The 26,680-nt window shown below is 32.4% G+C and overlaps 1 protein-coding gene across 6 annotated transcripts; it reads right to left on the minus strand.

Moving 5' to 3' along the window:
• Positions 1–917: 917 nt before the first annotated feature.
• Positions 918–26,579, minus strand: LOC140040071 (tyrosine-protein kinase Fer-like). 6 transcript variants are annotated; one of them, XM_072085739.1, is made up of 19 exons: positions 26,481–26,579; positions 25,947–26,197; positions 20,171–20,401; positions 18,936–19,109; positions 18,496–18,592; positions 12,453–12,642; positions 11,599–11,736; positions 10,707–10,829; positions 10,260–10,391; positions 9,266–9,449; positions 8,718–8,825; positions 7,861–8,046; positions 7,337–7,519; positions 6,898–7,111; positions 6,254–6,377; positions 5,540–5,697; positions 5,054–5,185; positions 3,628–3,750; positions 918–3,470 (listed from the first exon to the last, which is right to left on the minus strand). In XM_072085739.1, the coding sequence occupies exons 2-19, from the start codon at positions 26,187–26,189 to the stop codon at positions 3,325–3,327; spliced, it is 2,886 nt and encodes a 961-aa protein (XP_071941840.1). In that variant the 5' UTR covers positions 26,190–26,197; positions 26,481–26,579; the 3' UTR covers positions 918–3,324. The 6 variants fall into 6 exon arrangements, with proteins under 6 accessions (XP_071941840.1, XP_071941843.1, XP_071941841.1 ...); XM_072085742.1 differs by lacking the exon at positions 25,947–26,197; XM_072085740.1 differs by lacking the exon at positions 5,540–5,697 and having other exon boundaries at positions 5,054–5,220.
• Between the last annotated feature and the right edge of the window lie 101 nt (positions 26,580–26,680).

Consider the following 26,680-nt stretch of genomic DNA (forward strand, 5'->3'; position numbering starts at 1 on the left):
TTAAAGCTCTGTCTACACTATCAAACTAGTTTGATAACAAAGTGTGATGTGCCCAAATATGGTAGCGATATACCCAAATATGGTAGTTATATGATATCATGTCCATATTTATGGCAACATCACATTTTGTTGTCACATGTTTGATAGTGTAGACCGTTTCAAAAGGATAAAATTGAAAAACATAAATAAATTATTAACAAACTATAAAATATAAATTGAATTTAATATATTAACACATTTTGGTTCATAGATATTTATTTCTTTGACCTTCAAGTATTGTTAAGAACTTTTAAATAGTGTTTTAATAATTTAAATATATAATATTTTAAACACTATTTATTAATAAATTAATTGTTTCAATTACTGCTTTAATTTTTACATTATTCTTTACTTTTAATCATCAAAATAATTAGAAAACAATTTTCAAACAGATTATAATTTTAATAAAACATTTCAATTATTTTACATGAATTATATCTTTGTTTTGCTTTATATTTAGTCAGTTTATGGGTTTTTTTTTAACCAAACCTTAGTAATTTTTTTTAAATTGTTGATAAAATAAACCAATATTGATATATGTATTATAATAGCATAATGATTGGGATTTTGATGATTCTAGGACAATGTCAGTAAGGAAGATTAGATAAAAATGTTGATGATGAATATGTTAGTTACGTATTTGATTTAAATTTTTCTGTGAATACTGTATAAACAAACAATTTTTATATAAGTTGTTATGTGTTTTTTTGTTCTCGGAAGATGATCTGTAAAGACCCAAATATGGAAAATAATTCAAATGTGAAAATTACTATGAAAGATGATGATAACGCAATATATGTACATATAAGTACAGGAAAATATTCGAATAATTACCAAATTTTTCCCTTTTATTTTTTTACATAACTGGGTTCTATGACTTTATAAGATGATGATAATGCAATATATATGCATATGTATCAATATTATTGCATAATTATTGCATTTTTATATGTCGATATTTTGGCTGTTTTTGAAAAAAAAACCTGTACTAAGTTCAGGGAAATTTTCGAAAAATTACCAAATTTCGGCCCTTTTATTTTTTAACGTAACTGGTTTCTATGACTCTATAGATGATGATAACACAATAAATACACATATATAGCAATATTATGGCTTAATATTGAATATAATTTTATTGAACATTGAGTAATGAATTTGTTTACAACCTATTATCTGAAAAAAACAACAGAAAATTGCTTTTATACCATGTATTATAGAAAAAATACACAAAATAATCAAATAAAAAAAAGTGTGTGATGTAACATGTTTGTGGATAACATTCGGTAGGAAAATAAACATTACAGCTATATATAAATCATACGTACAATTAAATATATCCTACATTATTAGGCCTAATTCAATTACATATATACAAATAATATGAACTTTAACCTTATAACCTTTGACATAGTCCGACATAATATTAATTGTAAAAACAGTAGAACCTGTCCTTCCGGACACCCCTTCAAGGGGAACTCCCTTCAGGAGATATACCTGATGGGTAGAAGAGGTTCCTGGGTGGATAGAAGCAAACGTCTTGCCTAAGGATACAAGCAATGTGGCGAGAGTTGGATTCAAACCTCGATCTCACGATCAGTAATCGAACGTCTAACACACTGCGCCACACGCTGCATAAATATTTGGCTGCCCAATATTTAATATCTATATAATTTATATTTCATAATAAGTGGAATATCCCATCCTTATACATTTACTACAAAAGGAATAGTACAAAGGACTTTCAATTGCAACCTATTAGGTCGTAAGCACACTGCAAGTAATTTAACCAATCACAACGTATGGCTCATTCCAACTGTCGCTTGAAGCTTTGAAGCTATGTTGTGTCTAAGTGTGAACCAGGCTTTAGGCTTGGACAACAGTTTTTTTTTCATTTTATATTATTCTTATAAAAAATGATTTATAGTAGTATGTGTTTGTAGTAATAAAATAAATGGAATAAGTATAAGAAAACACAACACCAACAATTGAATAAATAAATAATAAATATACATAAATTGTTTAATTGTAATTGAATTTTAAAAACAAATATACAGGAAGTATAAAAAAAGGATTAAGTATACTAAAAATAATACAGTTTATTACAAATATAAACTGTAAATAAAAAATACAATAAGTATAAATAAAACAATAGAATAAGTAAACATAATAAAAAAACATATAAAAAACACAAAAAAGAATATTCACACTGGTAAATATAACTAGAGTATTTATAAATAAACCAAAAAATAGAATATACTAAACTAAACTAAATATACATCAAATCTACTTAATTCAATTAAGATTGAATTTTCTCTATAGAAGAGGCGTACAGAAGAGGCGTACAAAAGTACGTACATACTCCATCATCGGGAATCACTTTGGATACAAAACCCGTTTGAAGTCTAGTACAGTAAGGAAGAAAATATAATTGATAATATATCTCAAAGTATACAAATATATATATTTATGTTATATATATATTTCATAATTTTACCAATCTATATACATTCACTTGAAAACTATTTTGGCACTTATAACATGGAAGTCGGTGATGTTAAAAACAATAACACAATTAAATAGGCACTATGTGACACTATACAGTGATTTCAACTATACTATACATTCTTTTACATGTCAATATTATAAACTAAAGCTCTTTAATATTCAGGTTGTCCAATTTAACTACATGAAACTAACAACTAATTGACACATATGTACATACTGTATGTGTGGAGTGTGACCCAACCTGTCCAAACCAAAGAATATCTGTGTGTGTAGAGTGTGACCTAACATGTCCAAACCCACCATCATTAATTTACAACTATCCCCTATGCTTATTATAAGATGTACAAATGTTTTGTATTGCGCACTGACAGCAGAGAAAAGATAGACTAAGTTTGGAAATAATTACCAGGCAACAGGACATAACCTATTATTACTGTTTCTCTAAGCACCGGACAGAATTGGGCGAATAGTGGGAGGATTTCTGTCTTTGTGCAATCAACTGTGTACCATAATTCTGCCTGTGTGCATCAGAGTTCTGTTTGTGATAGATTTTTACCTGTTGCTTCTGTATAATAGATTTAATGCCAGTGATTTCTGCCTGTTGTTTTTATTGTACATTCATTTTGTTATCATCTAACTATATACATTTTGTGCTAAGTTGCCTAATATTTAATATGTAATTTAACAAATACTAACCTATATTCTGTTTTACAATAAATAATCTAAGAGTGATACCAACGGGGAGAGTACATGATTACAAATTCTAATCTCGGCTATTTTCTATGCTTTTAGAAACTTGCAGATACGTTTCAATGTTACATGAATGTCTTTGAATTGTGACCTCTTTTCCGGTTCATACTCCCAACATGACATCATAATGCGATAAACTTCATCTGGCGTTCCTTGAGGAGCAGACATTCGATAACCTAACGTTTCAAGAGGAAAAAAATTATAATGTATTTCAGTTGGGACGGTTAAAACCATGCATGTAATTTAAAGGCACGCTCGACTGTGCGTGTAAAGGAATGTTATGTCATGCTCATTGACAATTTTATTATATACTATAAAATAAAAATATTGTACCTTGTTCAACTTTTTCTCTGGCAACATTATTTGGAAATCCTGGATAGGGTGTGCTACCCCGGGAAAATATCTCCCACAGCAAAATACCGTAACTCCACACATCACATGCTGATGTATAGGTTCCTAGAAGATAAAGTAAATTGATATGAACAATGAGATAAAAATATATTACGGTAGAGGGTTCGCTCAATTAGGCATTCCTGCTCTTAACGAGTGCTCCAGTTGTAGATTAGACTTCCACGTTTTGATATTAAATATTAAATTTGACCGTGACTATATAAACCAACCAGAATATTATACTGCATTAGAAACACTTGGCTGAGAAATACCATAGTTAAGAATCAAGCCTAAGTATTAAGTTTGGTTAAGAATTTCAAAAAAGAAATTTTGAATAAAATTAAGTGGCCAAGTTAATATCACTGAAGGGCATTTGGTTTATTTCTTAAAAATATTATAAAATAATCATTTTTTTAAAATTGCTTCTTATTGTGTAGAGTAATAGGAACACACTATTGTACTGTCCAACCCATTCACGTACAAGCGGGAACCAAGCTTTAGGATTTGTTGAAGTAAATAAAATTCTGAATGTCTCTAAACCTCTGTCTACACTACCAAACTTTATGTGACAAAAAAATATGATGTGACCAAAATATGGACATGATGATGTCATATCACTACCATATTTAAGCACATCACTACCATAATTGGGTACATCACACTTTTTTGTCGAACTAGTTTGATAGTGTAGACAGAGCTTAAGCAAAAAAATTATTCTAATTCCCAAAACCTTAAATATTTTAGTGCCCAGTGTGAAAACATATTAAATGCATAAAGTCTTAAATAGTCTCTACATAAATTACAATATTAATAAACAGTTTTAAAATTAATGTAGAAAAATAAAAGATGTTTGTAAGGTGTGGAAATTTAGCTATTAGTAAAGGATAGAAATGTATGAAAAAATATTCAATACAAAAATGGATAACTTAATAAAACGATTACTAAGAATTTTCAATGGGATAATGATTTGTCTATATTATATTGAAGTAGGACAAAAATGTATGCAAAAATGATTTAACAAAAAAATGAATAATTTGAATGAACAATTATTCAGCTACTAGGAATTCTAAATTAATGATTTTCAATATTATATGAATAAGGAAAGGATAAAAAATGTATGCCAAAATGATATTTTCATATTTGAAAAATGCCTTGAATAAAAATTGTATAAAGTAAAGTATTAAAAAAAAGATTATTTTGAATAGAGATGATATTAAAAGGAATGGGTGAAAGAGCAATTTGTAATTTTTAAATGATTTACAGACAAATACCAGATTATGCAAATGAGATTTTAGTTGCTATAGCGAATGACATTTGAGCTGCTGCATTTTTTTTTCAGCCAATCAAATTGCTGATTGAAAATTGTTACCATAATTGAGAGCCTCAGGAGCGGTCCACTTAATAGGGACCTGTCTAGTATCACCCATCGTATACGTATTATCATCTTCAACTTCTCTCGACATGCCAAAATCGCTAATCTTAGTTACAATGTCATGGCCACCTACGTGAACAAGACAATTTCTTGCCGCTAAATCTCTATTAAAATTAAAAGATTATCTTTAAGGAATAGATAGAATAAAGAATACTGTGTGGATAGAATATGATACACAATATAATATATTGATTATCTTATGTGCCAAAAAAAAGGAAAACAAAAAACAGAAAAGAAACTTTCATTACAAACAAAGTGTTCAAATAGTTCATGACTACTATGGTAATTATTTTTTTATTTATCCAAATTGGTTGTATTTATTTGAGGACTGAAAAATACAACATATTTTATTGTGCATCATGTGACCTAGATCCCACAAAAACATGCCAGCTGGTAGGCTTGCCTCACCAGACACCTCCTTACCATAATTCATAGCCTCCGGTGCAGTCCATTTAATTGGGATTTGTCTCATTGAACCACCCACTGAATACACGCCATCTTCCTCCTCTCGTGACATGCCAAAATCGCTGATTTTTACGACACTTTTGTCGCCCACTAGGCAATTTCTGGCAGCTAAATCTCTGATGGAATGATAATAGTTAAGCTGAACATGCTAGTAATGGTGGGTGACCATTAGAGAGTTGTATTCATGATAATAATAACATTACTATCAGTAAAGTGTAATACAGTTGGTACACCAATATGACTTATATTTATTATTACCCTGCCTGCCCACCGAAAAAAAAGCAATAATAGGTGTAACGGTTGAGTAATGAAGAACATATAAGATCGCTAAAAGTTCCATTGAAGTCCTATTCATTAAGGGTATTCTTCAATTAGCCCTTGTGGAAACATCCTCTAAAATAGATATTAGAATCTATTTATTAGTATCGACTTAAAAGGCAACAGACCTAACACAATTCTACAAGCTTTACTAATTAACAAAGTTGCAATAAAGTTCTGTCTACACTATCAAACTTTATGTGACAAAAAATTGAGATGTGCCCATATATGAACATGACGACATCATATCACTACCATATTTAGGCATATCACTATCATATTTGGTCACATCACACATTTTTTGTCAACTTGTTTGATAGTGTAGACACAGATGTTTTTACATAATGTTTATACCTGTGGATGCAGTTTTTCTGTTCTAAGTACGCCATCCCAGCTGCTGCATTCTCACCCATGCGTAACATCACTTTTTGGTTTAAGTCATTCTTATCAGACCGTAAATAAGACAATAAATCACCACCTTAAGAAAAATAACAAACTTATAAGATAATAAGGCACAATGAAACAAGATATACTTGAAACTAAAAAAGTGGATAGTGGATACTTATCTCACTAGGTACAAAAGAGACACATTAGTTAAAGAGCAATATTGAAAAGTTGAAAGAAACTGTGCAACCTGTGCTTTACTCACAAATGTGGAACATGTAGATAAAACAAGAAAAATTCCTGATGACGATCAAATAAAGATCTAAACGTTGAATCATGGCTTGCCTCTCGTTATTTGGAGTCAGTTTTATGCTATGTTATTTAAACATAATCAGTGCATCTATCATTGTTAACATGTAAACAAGTTGTGGTGTAAAATGGTAATATAGTCAACTCTCACAATTTCCAGACACAACTGACCGACTATGTTTTCCATTTTATAGTATTTTGAATGTTTTTTTATGGTAAAATATGAATTTGGGACTTTTTGAACCTCGAGGAAAGTCTGGTGTTGAGAGTTTTTGGTTTTAAGAAAGTCAAATGTATTTTATTACCTGAGACAAGTTCCATGACGATGTAAATTGGATGTCGATCTGTACACACGCCAATTAACTTGACAATGTTCGTATGATCATATTGCTTCAGGATTTTAGCTTCCATAAGGAACTTCCGCCTGGAATCGGCATCAACCGTCTCTTTACATGTTTTAACAGCAACTGGAAACCCATTTTTCTTCAAGACACCACGAACAACATCTCCAAAATGACCCTGAAATCAAGTAATTAAAATTTAATTTGCTTAGCAAATAAACAATTTTAACTTTTGTTTTATTAATGTATTAATGATTTTGTCTAAGAAAATAGTTTACATATATTTGTTTTCGTAAATCTATTAAAAAAAATAAATGAAATAGTATTTAATAGTATTTAAAATTTGTTTTGTTTATTTTTGTTTTTTTAACTCTAAATAATTTATGAACAATGTTAATCTTACTGCTCCCAATTTTTCACCGAGGTCAATGTCTTCATGTCGAAGGTCATGTTCATCTCTGACCCTTGGAACCCCATGTTTGAGAACCGCCTGAGATGCTTTGGTAACTGCATTGCCAGACTCTAACTGACTGTAAATTAACTGTGTCACACTTGAATAGGCTTCTCCTTCTAATCTGTATTGTTTCTGTAAAAAAGAAATAGATAAAATTTGCATAAACACGATATTTTTTAAAATACAGTAGAATCTTTCTTTTGGGACACTTTATTCAGGGCACCGGCCTATTAAGGGGACACCGCCCTTTTAAGGGAACACCGCCCTATTAAGGAGACACCTTTCTTTTTCAAATTCATTTGTTTCAAACTACAGTCAAACTCTATTCAGGGGACACAACAGCACCTTGTTGGGTCCTGAAGGTGTTCTTGTAATAGAGGTTTTACTAAAAATTAAATAGTGTTAATCGCTTAATGGGTAAAAATTAATGGGAAACCTGGTAACTTAAATGACTATCTGCAACACATCATTACCTCAGCAGTGACTTGGATTGGAAAATGTCGAACTCTGTTGTTAGCACGAGCCGACAAGACATACTGGCCCGAGGCATCACTCTTTTCTCGTACAAGGAAATTGCCGTCGTTTATCAGCAGTACCTCGGCATCTCTACGTGGAATGGCGCCGTGATACCACGCTTGCTCATCAAGCGGTTTGTCTTTCTATTATAGAATTCCAAAAAAAACCCGCTTAAATTTACAGGTTGATTATTATTATTTATTTTTTTTTATTTTAACCATATTTAATGAGGGTGATCCATCCAGCATTTGCTGATCATTTGGGACCTTCAGAACAGATACAATATACAAAAAACAACAAGAACAGAAAAGTAAAAGAAAAACCAACAAAAATAAAATTAATTACATAAGACTAAAAATCCTTGACAAAAAGAAAATAACAGATATGTTAAATTAAGCAAAATATAAAATATATATATATAAATAAAAATTTAGATCTACTATTTTACAATTAAAATTTACTCCATGGATAGAAATTGTTTGTAATCAAAATTACAATGCAATAAAGTAATGGAATTCGAAGGATAGCAGAAAAAAGGTTACTCTATACGTTTTAAATTAAAAATATTACTGTTTTTATGAGGTTAAAGTAAAACTCCATCCTTCACTACTCTGGCCAATGAAAGCTTTAGACAGGATTAAAGATGCTCTCATTATTTCTCTCTTATTTATAATGTGAACATTCCTGATAGGAGTAAAGTAATTCTCTAAATGCTACAAACATTTGTTTTGAGATATAAAAGCATAAAATATGAAAAATAGGTATTTCACATTTATTGTTTGTATCGGTGGCAATAAATATAAATGATTGATACCTCTCTTTCCGTTGATACATTTCCATTAACTCTTTTCGGATGTTTTTTTGGTTTTATAGATGTCAGGAATTTCTTGGCGCTACTAGATTCTGGTGTGGGTGTGGTCGTCTAAAAAAAAAATTGTAATACAAACTATATTTTACAGCATTTAGGCTAAATTTAATTTAGCATATAAAGCAATACTGATAAATACACAAGCTAGGGAGTTTGTTTCAATTATCAATTATATTTAAAAGTTTTGGCCGAAATGAAAGAAAAACATTGGTTTCGAACCACATCCATCAGTGTCAATTTCTTAAGAAATTCAAGTCACTTCTAAACTCTCACCTGTTTTAATAATTCTTGTTGGTCTTTTATCGCTGTGAACAGCACTTTCTAAATGTTTACTATTACTGTTAGATCCTCTTAATAGATAAACAATTCTCTTAAACTCACAACATTTCCTTATAAATACATACTTTATTCTAATAGTTTCTTGTTTATATCTTACTCTACTAGTCCCTTGTTTTATATATACCTTACCTAATCTAGACTCATGCTTTACTTACTTTAATCGTCCCTTGACTGGGTTGTTCTCCGGTGAAATCAATACCAGGTGGGGGCATCTCATCTCCGAGTGCTTTGATTGCGTCGTCTAATATCGTGTACTGCGTACTGAGTATTGCTTCCAGACAGCGCTTCTCACCTATCAATTTTAGCACTGTTCTGTAGTCCTTTTGCTTTGCCAATAACCTAAAAAAAAAAATTAATAATGAATAAACAAATAAACAAATGCAGGGAAAATTTAAGAAGCATATTTTAACTGTCCTCTTAATAGTGGTGTCTACTAAAAAGAGGTGGTCCTGAGAGAGTGTCCCTTTTAATAGGGGTGTCCAAAGGAGGGGTTTAAGGGCGAATCTAGGGGTAATGATTGGGCTGTGTGCTTTTCCCTTTGACAGCTAAACATCCATAGCCATAACATCGGTATGGGTTTGAGGCTCACTCGCTCCATGGTTCTGGTGGTAGAAAAAGTCTAACACTAAAAACTGTAGGTTTTAAAGTGCACACATTGCTCGTGTGCACTTTAGAACCTAGTACATCTTTTGAGACGAGTAGGGGGTTACCCTGGTGTACTAGTACACACACAGCCACTGTGTTGTGGACAGATGAGAGAGTGCATTGACAGGACATGACCTATAGGGGAGAAGCATGTTTAGTCCACATTGCCATGAGCAATCCATTCTTTGGAATTCGGTGATATACAAGAACTCATATATCACTACTTTTTCATCCAGTCGTAGTTAGTCATGTCTCGGGTCACATTCTATGGTCACCGTACAGATAGGCTACTACATCAGTACTTCTATGAATGGATGACTAGTTGGTGACAAGAACGCTAGTTGGTCATACCCAGTACCGTTGTGATTTTACAATCATTCGGGAAACCACCTTACGACGTTATAATACTATATGTTAGTGACACCCACCCACCTGGTTTCTACTGTATTTATAAGAGTAGAATTATTCCTGAATGGTTACTTAAGTAAATAATTCAATACTCACTCTATAATCATGCTTTCTTGTGCCTCGGTTGGATGTATTGATTTAATCTCTTCTTCTAAATTCTTCAGTTCATTTTCTTTGTCAGTCAAAACCTGCCTTAACCCATTCAACTCATCACCAATCTGAGAATGTCTAGGGGACAACACAAATATTATGTTTTATCTTGTTTCATCAATTGTTATTTCATCAACCTTTGACATAATATCAGTCTATACACTGATTGTAATATATTTGTATATTTTGTTTTTTAAAAAGTTATTTATCTTTTCTTAACACCTCAATTTCATTTTCTTAGCAATTCTATTTTTTTGCAAATTTATAAATACACCATGCCATTAATCTAAACAACATGTTTCTTTAATAAATTAGTCATATTATAATACTGCATTTTAAAATTATTTTTGCTGCTAAATATCTAAAAAACTATTCTTTAAAATGTAAACTTACGTGTGTTCGATGGCTTCACAAGTGAGGTTATTGAGAACAATTTCGTCATGTTTAAGCGAATTTTGAAATTCAGCCATAGGTGAGCCATCAAACTCAAACTGGTCCTTTAAAGGTGGGTCAATTCTGAAAAAACAATTGGCATTTATATATCATATTATACTAAATAAAATATACAAACTATTTATACTCAAACCATATCATTTACTATTGTTAAATGTAAATGTGGGGGGAATAACAAGTGTCTCGCAGCATAACTGGGCCAAACTACGCACAGATGTGGACGATATACACAACAATATTAAACCATTAAACGGTGCTCAACAACGACATGGGTTGAGATGGACCAATACTCCAAGATATCCCATACTGTTACAAAAGATACACTGGGTTCTTTAAAGTGCACACAAGCCATACGTGTACTCTGGACCTCCAGTTTTATATCCTCAACCGATGTTCTACAAGAAGACCCATGACCGAGTAAAGACATGTTCTACGAGAAGACCCATGGCCGAGTAAAGACATGTTCTACGAGAAGACCCATGGCCGAGTAAAGACATGTTCTACGAGAAGACCCATGGCCGAGTAAAGACATGTTCTACGAGAAGACCCATGGTAGAATAAAGTCTTCTTTTTAGTGTTATTCATGGTATTAATGAACGCAATTTACTTAGAAAAAAATTGCTTTAAAGCACCAAACTACACTGCACATAGGACATCACATGTTGTCTTATGGTACCTGTACATTCATGTTTCAGTTTACAAGATTCTCATAATCATCTTATATTTTAGCATTATCGCTGCGTTTCTCTCATTGACTTATTTTTACATATCCTTAGGTTTATGGAATAAATTGATTTTGATTGATTGATTGGCATTTCAATTATAAACTTACTGGTAACTTTCAATAAATCCTATATATTCATTTTCTGGTTGAATTTCGTTGATATTCTGAACAATTGCATCATTGATCTCTATAAATGGTTGACTGCTGGTGTTTGTGAGTTGAGCCATATGCAGCATTATTTCTTTTCTGCAAAAAATAGATCCAATAAATTATTTATTATTACTGTCTGCTTGTCGGTCTGTTCATAGCTAGACAAGCAATTTCAGTTGTTAATCTTTCGATCAGAGTTTTTTAATTTAACCAATTTGAAGGTTTTAATAAAATATAATTGTAATTGTCTTCATGTTTGGCAGTCATCAGTGTAGCTCCTACCCCGATCAGCAAACTTATTTAATAGAGAGCTTTCGCTATCTCGGATCGGGAACGAGAACCAGCTCCTGTATCTCGGGCTACGAGCATTAGTTAATTAAAATTTCACATAAACTAATGACGTCATACATAAAAAAACCTTACTTTCTCGGCGGCTCGTTCCCGATCCGAGATAGCGAAAGCTCTCTAATATGCACTGCATACCACGCTCTTTAAAACAATCATCAATAACTATTCTGAGGGAGCTTTTTTTTTTATGGTTTTTACAAGACAGTATTAATGTTACAGTTTAATAGTTTAGTTATTCTCACAATTTGTGTAAATTACTCTCTGTATACCATAGCCACAAATTACCATAATGCTGGATTATAGTGAAAAATATTCCAAGCGCCGATATCAATGGCTCAAATAAACATTTGATGTAAACATTAAGGGCTTAACCAAATTTGGATACAGGATAATCTATAAATGCAGTTAATCCAATATGGATTAAGAAGATAAATATCTTTAAAATAAAATGGAAGATATCTTACAGTTGAGCCACTTGGCTTTCTTGCGTTTCTTGCAAGCACTGAAGCAGCCTAGGTAATATTGTTTGTCGATAGTGCTCTTGATGAAGATCTGCTGCCCTCAATGATAGAATGTAATCGTTGTGAACCTTGTGTAGCTTGTTGGTATTTTTGCGATATTTGTCTTTTGCCTTTTCTAAGTCTTTAGATTTTGCTACAAAAAAAAAAGAATTATAAGATAAGAATTTACATTTTCGTATATTCACATCAGAAAAGCTGGAAATATGTTATATTTAATAAGTTGCAAATTAACTGAAATGTTGTATGAATTATTTAGCCAGTGACACAGAGTAGCAGATGTATTAGGCCTTACGCTCTGTCTACACTATCAAACTTTATGTGGAAAAAAAAATGTGATGATGATGATGTCATATCACTACCATATTTGGGCATAACACTACCATATTTGGGCACATCACACTTGTTTTGTCAAACTAATTTGATAGTGTACTGCATTGACAATATAAAATGTGAAAATTATTACAGAGTTTGCAATAATCTACAGTAAAACAACATAAAGCTATATTGTCACTTATGGAGCGCAAAAAAGGCTTTTAACAACTCATTGAACAGCGATAGCTAGAGTGCATGGCTCCCAGGAGGCTAACAATACAATATTGTTGATGTACAGTCCCTTAATAGCTCTCAACTTCTATAACACTAAACTCACAATAAACTGTGTTGTCTTAATTGAACTTGATATTAATGGCTGCAAAACTGTGGCAGCATAATATTATTACTAGGTATCCCAATGTAAAAATTCAAATTAATGATGGTACTTTTTCTTTCAGTTAATCAGAAGGAACTTACTGAACATAAACTTTTGCAATTTAAATGATTGAAATCGGATTATCCATTCAAAAGTTATGGTCCGTTAAAGTGCCCAAAAAACAGTGATTTTTGCTTGAAAAATGGCACTTTTTCTAATTATATTTGAACCCATTTTTGAAGGGTTATAACTTTTATACTAATAATTTTAAAGTTCTTATTTTTTCCAAACCCATAGATACAACAGAGTTGTACAAGAAAAATTTTTTTTTGGGTGTCCTCCACATTTTTTTTTTTAGATATCGCCCTACAAAATTCGTCCGAGGGCTTTTTACGCGTGATTTTCCCAATGTCTCAAAAATGCCCAAAAAGTTCCTGTCTTTAAATGATTCATAACTTTTGAACCAATGTGTGAATTAACTTCTTTTTTTTGCATTGCATAAAATGTAATATGTATTTTAGTAAGGTTATTTATATTGACAGGTAGGTAATTCTGAAATACAACATAAAATATTGTTAAAAAATGTTAAAATGTGAAAAAAAAAAATATTGCGTTAAAAAACTGTGTGGGTATTGTTTCTTTTCATTAAATATTATTTTTCGTAAGTATACATTTTTTTAATAATTCTAGTATTTAAAGTTATATTTATAATCATATATTATTTAAATTGATTTTCGAACCGCCAAAAATAAGAATTAAGCCCGTGCTTATTATGTGTTCGATTCCATTTGGAGCGCCGGGCCGAACGTAGACTCGGCCGCGCCTACTACAAGTTAAGATAGGCCCCTAGCTAGCAAGGTCTAAATAAAAGCCTGACGCTAAATTCTGCCTAAGAAATATCGGGAAGAAATTTTTTATTTAACAAAGTAATTACCTCAATGGTATAATTGTAGCATGTTTAATTTTATTTCCCTTTCGATTATTCTAACCGAAAGTTGCACTTTGAATTGAAATATACGGAATAAAATTTAGGCCTAGAAACAGCGTAGACATACAACGGCAACACAGGCCAAAGCGCGTTTCGGCCGCCTACATACAATGGCTTACGGCCGCTGCATAGCAAAATCAAAGCTTCTTAAATTTCTTCGGTACATTTCTTCCTAACGTACTTGCTTTATATAGTAGATTTATAAATATTCCACTTATTAAATAATTTAATAAATCGGTAAAATTGACGTTTCGAAGCAAATATTCCATGAGAGGCGACATTTTTCGACATGCCTCGTGTGCGGCGAAGACTAGTTCAGAAAATGGAACAGTCCACTGCAGGGGTTATCCAATCATTAATTAACGCGCTAATACATGCATACCATGCACATTGTGTGGGCGACGATAATTTAGTAATAAGCGGAGAACTGAATCCCCCCCGTAAGGAAAATGGTAAACACTGATATTTATGGTAGGGATTATTTTTTTCAGTGGTTGGTCTTGTTGGCCTCTTCGCACGAGGTCCACGCAAAGTCAAATAAAACGATGTGGTTTATCAAACAGAAATATAAATTAGCTTCAATTCAATACTAAATTAGCCAGATTTTGATAATGAGAAAGACTAAAAAATTCAATTTTTATCGTTAAAATTGACATTTGAGGCGGATGTACATAATAATAATAACCGATTTACATATCAAAATAAAGAGTATTTAAAGCCTGATAACATACAACAAAAATTACTCCACCACCTATTATGGACCTCGTGCGATCGTGTTTTGAAAATGGGTAGGTGTTTTCCAAAGTTATTTTTAGCGCGCGGATTTCGGCTCGCCGGCTTTTGTACCTCATTTTTAACTCGCGTTTTCTATTAAAATATTTAATAAACATAGATTAAAAATATATGAAAATAATCCCTTAAACAAGATCTTTCCAGACATATAATTTTTATTCACATGTGTAGGCCTATATCAGAAATAGAATATTTTTAACTTCAAAGACACGTCACTTTTTGAAATTTCACGAACGTGTTAAAATCGCGGTAACGAAAATCCGCTTCATTGGGATACCTATTATTACTGTTTAATATTCAGCGATGTTACATAACTAATGAGTTTAATGCATGAATTATACCATATTTAAATAATTTAAGCTACAGTACAGCGTATAACACGTATGTTTTATTCAGTGATCGACATGGACATGGCTTTTTTAGTACCTGCTGTGTCTAAAACAGTTACTCTAAAGCTAGTAGTAGCCATTGGTTAAAAAAGTCAACATTATCCTAAATGCAATGTGCTCAGTTGGTCAAAATGCTACAGTAATTGAAACAAGGTCATGGTGGTCAAAATGCTACAGTAGTTGACCCAAGGTCAATGATGGTCAAAATGCTACAGTAGTTGATACAAGGTCATGTTGGTCAAAATGCTACAGTAGTTGACCCAAGGTCAATGATGGTCAAAATGCTATAGTAGTTGACACAAGGTTATGTTGGTCAAAATGCTACAGTAGTTGACACAAGGTCAATAACCTTACTTCTAAATCTAAATTTGTACAGCGATAACTGGTTAAAAATGATTGAGTGTTTCATAACTGATCAGGAATCAGTTATTTGAAATTTGTCCGATTTCTCAGGCCAACAAATTTGAGGTAATTTATTCACACTGTTATTAGGGATCATGTGATTTGCGACGACCTACTATGGCTTCAAGTTTGGTTTGGAAATTGTTGTCATGCCCTCTGATCAAATTTGGTCGATAGTGACGACCATGTGACAACCTTTTTGGGTGTAAATCTGGACGATCTTGGAGAAATGATGTAGTGCATCATTTTGTCAAATTGAAAGCTCCTTAACAATTAAATACTTGCTCAAGGTGTGTACTGAATTCTTTACAAAACATCATAAACATAGGAAGTGGTAACTATGGCGCAGAAGTCGTAACATACTAAACAAAGTCTGCTTATTATAATGAAGCATTGATTTTTCAAGCGTCAGTTTCCTTCAAGGAAGACATAACACGATTGAACAAACATTGCTTGGCCTGAATAACAAAGCTTACTGAGATACTGAGGGCAATAGTTCAAGTGGTTATGGTGGTTTAGAAATGAAGGCCTAACAAAAAAAGTAATTCTTAGAACTGTCCAGTTCAGTATCAAAGATGATTACACACGACAAGGATGCATTAGAACTTCTATTAAGGGAACGTTTTTGAGATACAACAAAGTGTTGCACTAATATGCAACATTTTGAATTTTTAAAATTTGTCTGTCTATGTAAAGCGCATTGAGGCTTTCAGCATAATGCGCTATATCAAGTACCAGTTATTATTATTATTATTAATAGGGTGTCTTGTGAATAGGGGTTGGCTGTTGTGACAATTTCTTTCTTCCTTGTTCGTTTCATGGTTGGCTGTTGTGTTCAAACATGCCCCTTGTTCGATCCATCGTAAAGTGTCCCCTTGATAGGGATGTTCCAAAGTATGGGTTTTAGTGTTACTATAATTTGCAAGTGGAGATGAAAACAGAATGAAAACAATATAGTGTATATTTAGAACATGGTATTCTGCCAGAAAAAAAGAGTTTATTTCCAAATATTTAAAAAAAAAACAACAAAGAATATGGTAGTACAACAAGCCTCAAATAAGGAAAATATTATAGATACATTTATTTTTTTCAAACAGGAAGTGAAGATACTAAACAGATTTTATATACTGTTTACTAAACAACAGTTAATCAATTTACTGATTGAATCTGATAAAAATCTTAATATTTTGAGTATCAAAAAGCAATTCAACGTACTTCAAAACGAATTAGCAGAAACATAGACAAATGGAATGCAGTACTTGTATTGCGATTTTCTAGTTTCACTACATAAACCATTGACGGTAAAAACCACAATCAACAATACAAACAGTGTATAGCTCCATGTTATTACTACTACACTCAAAAATAAAAATGATAATAGGTATTTACGTACTTTATCTAGACACATACTTGGGCTCGAATCTAACCTCTAGCCATCAGCGTAAGCTCTGTGGTCTAGAGGTATGAATGGCAGGTTAGTGATCTGGAGGTCGTGGGTTCAAGTCCCACCCGAGAATGACTTGAGAATTTGTTCGCAAGTACAGTTCTCTCAATGTACTTGGATAAAGTTAAAATTATGTCACAGTACAGTAGGGTAAAAAATCTGACCAAACTTAACATCCTGACGCAAACTACTCCACAGTAGTCACAAACAATTGCTATCTAGATACTCTAATCCCTGAAGTGTTTAGCACTACATACGATGATATCCCATGACATTCTCACATTTTTTCTGAAACAACTGAACATATTCAAACAAGAATGCAACGCAAACAATTTCCCTTTTCAAATCAAAACATGACTAGCTGTAAAAACTGTGTTAAAACAGAATTTCAGTAGTAATACAACCAAAAAAAATCCCCTTTCTCAAATCAGAACGTGACTAGCTGTAAAAACTGTGTTTAATGGAATTTGAGTTGTTAATTGCTTATTTTCAGGAAGTTGTAAAGAATAATGAGGGAAAAGAACGCTTCAATTAGCCTACACATTTAATATGTTTATGTAGTGATTATGATATGTTTTGTTGATTTTGAATTGATCAAACAGATTATTGTATATACAAACAATATTTATACAGATGCAGTGTCAATGCCATATTGTACATCCTACAGTATTGCTTGTTTAGAGATATAAGGAAACGATGGCCTTCTTCAGTCTTTCTTTTATGTAACCCATTTCCTGGTAGGTATATTATTTCATAGATTATCTGGTTTAAGGAATTACATAGACCTACCACATCAACATACTAGTACCTATAAAGTATATTTCGATCAACAGGGATGCTTACAGTATTACTGCTACAGTATTTTTATGAATATGGCCGTTCATTGTATATTATATTTATGATAGAAAGACGCATTGTGATAGGAACAAACAACATGATACTTATTCTTGAAAATAGGGTTATGCATCATCGAACAAACAGCCCTATAGCACAGACTACACTTTCTTGAAAATATGGCATAAAAAATGAAGCATTACGATAAGAGCACCAGTAAAAATTCATAGAACATAACAGCCACAAATTTAGAATAATAAGTTTAAAATAGTGGATGCTATCATGCACAAAAAACCCAAAAACAAAGCTATATTTAGTAATAATAAATAATAATAATAATAAGATTTTTATAGCGCACATACCACTCCAGAGTGCTCAAGGCGCATTTAAAAATAAAAAAGAAGTAAATCATACAAATTCCTGACAAATAGTATATACAGTAATATTACCTTTTACAAGGGCATCTTCATATTTCATTTTAGCTTCTTTGGTTTCCCTTGCTAATCTGTGATATTTTGATAAATTCTCTTTTACATCTTCTTTTGCCTATTGAATAAAAATCCAAAATAATTGAATAAAAAACATAATTACTACATAATGATGAATATGGCATGACAAAAAACAAAATAAAGTAAATGCTGAGGTGTACTTTATGAATAAAAGGTGGTAACAGGGTAAAGGCGTTAATCAAATTGATTGGTTATTTCTCTAATAAGAATAACAAAAACATGACATAGTGCATCTACTGTAAGCCCATGGGCCAAATCAACTTTACCTTCACAAATTCAGAATCTATTCAATGACATATGTGCATATATTGTCGCTTAGTTTTGCTTTTTTTCATGTATAAAAACGAGTTTATTTACCAGGCTGAAATTGACAAACTTACCTTCACAAATTCAGAATCTATTCTATGACGTTCATGCATATATTGTCGCTTAGCTTCGTTTTTTTCACGTATAAGAGTGGTGAGTTTATCCACCAGACTGGAGTTCATTGTTTCTGCGTTTTGCCGGATAAGTCGCTGAGAATTTTCTGATTCTTTGATGAATGTTGTCCATGCCTGCAAATTAAATCTTTAAATTTAACTTTGAACAAAGTTTATAGTAACAGTTGCATTTAATTGAAATATAGTTCCAGCTTGTAGGTTTTTATTGATCCTATTTACTTTTTATTTCTGTATGTGTAAACATTAGTTACCATAAGAACAAGGAAATATAATATACAGTAGTATAGAGATATTAAATACCTTTGATAATACTACAGTATACTATGGATGCTTTCAACACTGTACAACAATGTAGGACTAATTACTGTACATACCAAATCTACAGAATTTTGAATACAGTATTCTGACAAAAGCCAGGTATATAAATAGCATATTAATAGGTTATTTTACTTTAAAAACTTTATACTATATGACATTGTTTAGTTTTGACTCAGATATACAGTACAGTTCCTAAAATTACAAAAAAATTAGATAAATTTTCTTGAAAAATGTATTATGGGTAGATAAATGAGTTACTGTACTACCATCAGTATACAGTATCCGGATACATTAATGTGATCCATGCCAGCCCTAATCCATCTCAGCCCCAGTCAACACTTGTTGTTCCATACTTTATTAAGATCAGGTGGACAGATTAGTTTGTGCTTGATCTGACTTGGGGGCGAGTTTTATTTTATTATTTTTATTTTATTTTATTTTATGTCTTTAGGCAATGTGGCCAAGGATTACCAATAGTGAATTAATCACTGTCCTATCAGATAGGTGGTAATCCCCCTGATACAGGGGCTATTGTGTGAACCAGTTCACCGGGGTAACCCCCTACTCTTTTTCGAATAATGAACTGGGTTTCTTTAAAGTACACACAGGTTATAACTGTGTACACTGGACCTACGGTTTATAGTCCTTATCCGAGAAGACTTGTTCCACCACCAGAACTAGGAGCGAGTCGGCCTCGAACCCTTGCCGATGTTGCCGTTAGCTCTTTAGGTACGGTAAACGGCGCCCCTGCCTTAACCGCTCAGCCATATGACTCACTCGAGTTGACTTAAGGCCGAGGTGGTTTGGGGCCGAGGTGGTTTAAGCAGGACGATTTGAACAGCTTCCAATATACATACCTTGACCAGTACACTGTTATGCGTCAGCTGATTTTCAAGATCAAAACGATTGGCCATGTTGGTAACCCCTGACAAGGCTGCTGCGTATTCACGATCGCACAACACTCGCTTTTGAGCAACACGTCGGAACGTTTCCATTAGCTTAATCTCCTGGTCGTTCAGTTTTAGGACCGCTTCGTGCGCGGCCCGACTCTGCAAATCCGTTCCGAACCCCATTTGTGGTGTGGTGGACTACAAACAAAATTAACAATAAAACATAATATATGATAAAATCAATGATATGACTCGGAAAAAAAATGTGGTTAAATTATTCTAGTTTGACTTTGGAAACAAACTTTGTAAAATGATACATTCTACCAAAAAAAAAATTTAATCTGGTACTACCGATACAGTATCAAAATTTATTCTGGAAAACTGAATATTTTGGGCCAGTCCAATAATGTGTTCAATTTTAAGAGAGTGATCGCCAGTCCAATAATGTGTTCAGTTTTAAGAGAGTGATCGCCAGTCCAAAGATTATTTCTCATAAAACGTATAATAATGTAGAAAGAATACAAATTGTGTATAGATTATATAAAATTCATAGGTCAATAATTATTGATATAAAGTTTGCGGTACACCATGTGTATTAGTTCGACGTTTAGATCAATATACTTTGATCGTCCTCAGGAGTGAGAATGCAGAAAGTCCAGGAATATAAGTGGAAAGGGTGGGACTGGTGTGAAAGCTTTGATAATTTTTACTGTATATCAATAATTATTAATATACAGTAGAAATTATCAAAGCATTCAAACAACAATAACCCAGAACATTGCTGCAGTTTAGTACACAATATTCAACTATAAAACAATGACATACATGTACACTAAACTACTACAGTGTACTAAAACTACTGTGTGCAATACAAGAAACACATATTATTGTGACATTATAATGTAACATCAAAAGGTACAGTTTACATACAGTGCATATTCAATGGAAGGTTACAACACAACATGAATCATTATCCAGATATAAAATACAGTAATTATTCAGACTTTATCCTTTTCTACTCGTCATTGTACCAGTACGGTTGGTAAGGTTTCAACCTGACCACCTGGCTTTTGACAACCCCATGGCTTGTTTAAACAGATTGTTCCCTTTTCTTGGAAAACCCGACCACTTTAGTGGATATCACTAGTAGTACAGTACTGTATGTATACAGAGAACCCTCTGTTGGGACACACACCCCAATTCAGGTAGGACACTTTACTTATGAAAAGGGGTCATTTTGCACTTTGGCCAACCCCTGTCACTCCTAGTTTTAAGTGGACTATCTGTTGTGTAATCCTATTCATCCTATTTTAATTCTTTTATACACGTACGTACAGTATTGAAACAAATTTCTCATACTAAAGATGACATGGGTTTAATACATCTGGTACCATGGTTACGTTACTGTATTCTATATAAACACGTATTTATTAACTGTTGTTTAGCAACGGGAAAAAAAGCAAACTGCTCTTTTGCCACCCTTATGCTACAGTAGCCCAAATTTGTTTTGATTTAAAACATATTTTTATTATCAAATTCTTATATTAAAAAGAAGGTAATGATTTTCAATATCGTAATTGGGTTGTACTGAGTGTTTTTCTACAAACCTGTCTAAATCTTTCAGGAACTAACTAACACAGGGTTTTTGTTCAGTCATAAATACTCCTACAAAACCTGTTGCCAAATAAAGTACAGATATTACAAAACTGAAAGTATAGCTAATGATGGTACAGTACTTACATTTAGTAGAGTCTACCAATCACATTTATTTCCAATAAATATTATTTTTTAGCCTATTATATTATCCTTATTTTGTAAAAACAGTTTAAAGTTGTTGTATTATTCAATGTATTCTATTAAAGCAGGAAGTACTGTAAAACAACATTTAAAGTTCAACTTTGACCTCAATACAGTGCAATGTAAATAATAATAAAATCAAGGTCAGTATATTTTATGAGGAAACAAATATACTGATAGTATTTTAATATGTGTATATATAATGAAGTGACAGCACCAACGTTTACTATGACCATAAATGCACTTTAACTGTCTCATGACAGCATACACTAACAATACTGTAGTAATCTTTCCTTTAGGATACCTCCATTAAGGGGACACTTTATTGGCATACAAGTGGAAATACATGCAATAACACTACAGCCAACTTCTATTCTATACTTTTTGATAAACAAGAACAAAACATTGCCACATTATACAGCCATTACATCTATTTATTGGACACTTTGTTGAGTACCAATATGTCCCCTTAATAGAGGTTCTACTGTGCATAAACACATTTTAGTTTTATTTATTTTGTTTTCTTTCAGTACCTGGGTAGCCCTCTCAGTAATAAAATAAAACTGCTCTTCAAAGGGGCACTATGACACATTTAAACATAAAAACATAATTTTAAAACAACTTAAACTAAAACTTCAAAGCATGTTCTCATTGTTAATTATAGTTATTTAAATACAGTATTTTTGTTTACTTCTTGTTTACTTAAATCTGATTGAACAATTTAAAAAAAATATTCCCGTAACATTACTAAACCGGTGTGAAATTGTTGATTTTTGTTGATGACAGTACTCAAGGAGATGTCTTTCTTTAGGTTATTTCCGATCCCACAGTTGAGTAAACAAGCTGTTGATTTTGAACGTTCACGCATTTTACTCTATTACACCTGCAACATTCCAAATCAGTTGTTTCATTGAATAGACGATTTTAAACGATTATGATAATGTGGATTAGAAGACGCGTACACACTTACTTTTCAACTAAAGTACACAATCTACTGTACTATAGTCTTTAATTAAAATCACAGTGTTCAGTATCCAAGCAAAATTTACACAAATAACACAATGACTTTGTCAAAATGTATGCCAGTTGTAATTGTCAATGCTTTTGTGACAAATCATAAACATTTAGATTAGAGATAAACTAAACCTATTGAAAAAAATTCCCATTTGTATCCCCAAATATGAAAGTATTGTATGTGTCCACAACCTTCAATATGCTAAATGCTAAGTTTAGGAACTTGTCTTATTGGTGTTAAGTACAGTACCGGTACATTAAATTTATAAATACTGTAAGTGTAATAAAAGATTGTTTCTGCAGATTAATTAAAAATACAGATACCTACTTTAAAATACAGGCTACATGTTACTGTACATACAGTATGGAAAATGCTAAAAGATGTACGTAAAACTAAAATCTAGGTTGACCTTAAATTGACCTTCCAAAACATTCGTCATGTAGCTAAAAGTAGGCCTACTATTAGTACTATTATTAATTATAAAAAAAAGTAAAAATTTTCAATGAGCGGAAAATACAACTCTCCCAATACCTTTGGGCTGGCCTAATTTCTGGTATTCAGAAGAGAATGTTATTTTTAATGGTAAAAATGAATTTGGGACTTTTTGGACCTCAAGAAATGTCTGGTGTTTCTGGTTTTAAGAGAGTCTGGTATTTGGAGAGTTGACAGACTGTACATAAATAATAGAAAATAATACAATAAAAGTGAAATTAATAATTATACAATATGTGTAAACAACAGACATAGTTCTCTTTTTCAGAGTTTTTATCATGTTTGTTTAAACAGTTTAATACCAGGTTCAAGGTTGCATGAATGTTACTAATAAAAACATTATTTTTACCATAAAACATATCCAATGTTAAATTGTACTATTTTCAGTACAAAATTAAGATCTTGAATTAAACAGCTGTGCTTTATTTGTGAGTAACTTCCCTTTTTGATAATTAAAATAGCAGCAAAATAAATGAAAATGTTAAAGAAAGGAAGAGATATTACAATTATTGTAATATTTCATTGTATAATTCACATTATCAAGCCATTAGTAGTAATTAAGCACATTTACAACTTTTATTCTAAAATAGGCTGCCAGCAAACAATAAAATACTATGACAGTTGATGAGAAGCTTACTGTAACATGACAAAAGAAATGATTTATTCACTGCAAACAAGCACCACAACAGATAATAAATATAAAACATATGATTTGCAGATAAATAATGCAAGACTATTATTAGAGGCACGACAAAAAGATCACACAAGTATTAGAAAAGTGAACCTTAACAGTAACACAGTTTGCTATAATACTAGCGAGGTAGCATAGGAATCCCCTACGTAAAAGGAATGGCAGAAAGAATACGACGCATTCTCTCCTATCACAATGTCGGAACCTATTTCCTACCCCAAAATAAAATCAAGAATAGCCTCGTCCACCCAAAGAGTATATACTGATGATAGTTAAAGATGTATTGTCCCTTGAAACACAAAAAATGAAAAAAAATTATTCTAAATTGAAATTGGCCATATGAAAGTAATATTAATTAAAGTTACTCCCTTTAGGTCGAAAATTCGAGGCAAAAAAAACAAGTTTACGTAATTAACAGGTAAATTAATTGATTACATTTCGTCTGGTAAAACGTCATGAGCGAAAGTAAACAAAGATTTCAAACCATGAGTATGCATTATGCATGATGCTAATTAGGATTGTTTACAACACGTCGCGGTTGAGAAGGTGTTTTCACACAGATCGCGAGGAAGTTTTATGATTATGCATACAGAGTAGCCAAATAAGCGCGTTGCATTATGAGACAAAAAACGTCTGTATTTCGGTTAAATTAATTTTTTTTTAACTAATTTTTGGTGAAAGTTAATAACTATTATGATACTTCAAAATGACCCACTTTTTTTGAAATATTAAAAAAAATTTTGTTGGGGAATTAGTCAAAGGGATAATACATCTTTCTTCAACAAAAATGACCTGTAATTGAATGCAAAATGGACATTGTGTTTAAATTGAGGTGCTGGAGGAGGTGAATGTTGAGGGGGCGGTGGTCGTATACTACTACTGTACCATGATTACTGTATCAAACTGTACTACTGTATTCAATATTTTTTTATTTTAAATATTAGTATTGTATCTTTTCTTAGCTAAAGATAAGAAATGTGCATAGTATAAAAAATAATGATTGAATTTGAATATCGATGCGCGCCATACTTTGTCGGGCTGATAATACATTTACTGGTCTTGTTGCATTTGTTTAAATGCTTGAATCATTCGTTCCAGCAAAAAGAAAGTGGAAGGTACTGTAGGAAATTAATCAGAATGTGACCTACTGTAACACAGTACATTGGATTAATTGGTTGGCCACACAAATCCCAAAAGTCCACTCCTCCTCAATATTTGTTAATTTTACCCTAATTTCTATAATCTAGAATGGTGGCTATTGAAGGAACTTCTTTGACATCAGGTAGTGTATTACTGTACTGTAGCACATAACTTTTGGTATTGTTGTGAGTGGTGTAAATAGGGTGATGTGCGAGTGTATTACAGTACAGAGGGAAGGGGGTGATGTTGGAAAAAGTGCACCAGCCCATTGATACAGAAGTTTATCTTTTCAATAGTTGGAAAATAGCCTTTAGGGATCACAGCACCTATAGATAAGAGAACATCCCTTGTACAGTAGGTGAGGTAGTTGTAGAGAGTATGGTGCATTATGAATGTGAAACATGAACAATGTTTTTAGGAAACTGTGTTATTGGTTAAGTGCCACACCCTGTGGGATATACCTTTATGGGTCACCCTCCCCACCACCAAAATCCATATTTAGATGATACAGCACTGTACATGTTACTTTGACAGATAGATAGCCACACATGAAATGATACACAACAAACAACATTGAGTAATTATTATTAAAAAGATAAATGTCTAACCACATTAGAATGTCTGGAAAAACTCTCATTCAATTCGTTAAATAAACTGGAGGCATTGGAGAGCTCAAGTAAGCTGAGCTCTTTATTGTCCTCTTCATCATCACTAGCTAATCTATGGGTATAATCTGGTGCATTTGGATTCAAAAACACGGTTTCTTCTTGATGAATAAGCGGCAATTCTTTTGACTTCTTTTTCTTTCCAAAAGCAATTTTTCGAAGCTTTGCAGTATTTGAATCTGCCATACTGCTTGCTTACAACAACACAGACAAAAAAAAATCGGTATAAAATATGTAATTTTACTCAAAATATGTGAGAAAACGATCGTCTAAATTATAGGCTGTGTAAAAAACACAAGCTGGAACCTTGGAAACCGAACTACACCACATACGGCGGTCATGCCGAGATGGCCATTCATTCATACGTCTTGTTTCCCGGCTAGGCTCTATTCATATGGAAATTAACTACACTCACTGCAACTTTAATAAATATCAACAGTTTGTTGAATTGATGTTAAATAACTTGAAATTACCTACCTTCAATATCACGTCAAAATAGTATGTTAAAAGTACTGAAAAGAAAGTTTTATTCCAAATAAATAATACATGAATTCAAGATCAGGAACTTCTAACCAACTTCTTCCAGGCAAGGAAGAGAGCCTTACTAGAGGGCGTAGGCCAAGTTATTTACTTTATCATAAGCGAATTACGCCTCGCCGCCGCGCCTCCTCCTCCCC

The sequence above is a fragment of the Antedon mediterranea genome, chromosome 2 (genome assembly GCF_964355755.1).
Source record: "Antedon mediterranea chromosome 2, ecAntMedi1.1, whole genome shotgun sequence".
NCBI classification, from domain to species: Eukaryota; Metazoa; Echinodermata; class Crinoidea; order Comatulida; family Antedonidae; genus Antedon; species Antedon mediterranea.

Excerpts from the sequence above, each read along its gene's own strand:
- LOC140040071 (XM_072085739.1), bottom strand. The coding sequence starts at position 26,189 with ATGGCAGATTCAAATACTGCAAAGCTTCGAAAAATTGCTTTTGGAAAG. Across the intron at positions 12,643-18,495 it reads TGAAGATGCCCTTGTAAAAG|CAAAATCTAAAGACTTAGAA; the intron begins GTAATATTACTG and ends TTTTTTTTGTAG. Across the intron at positions 3,751-5,053 it reads TCCTGAGGCTCTCAATTATG|GAACCTATACATCAGCATGT; the intron begins GTAACAATTTTC and ends TTTATCTTCTAG.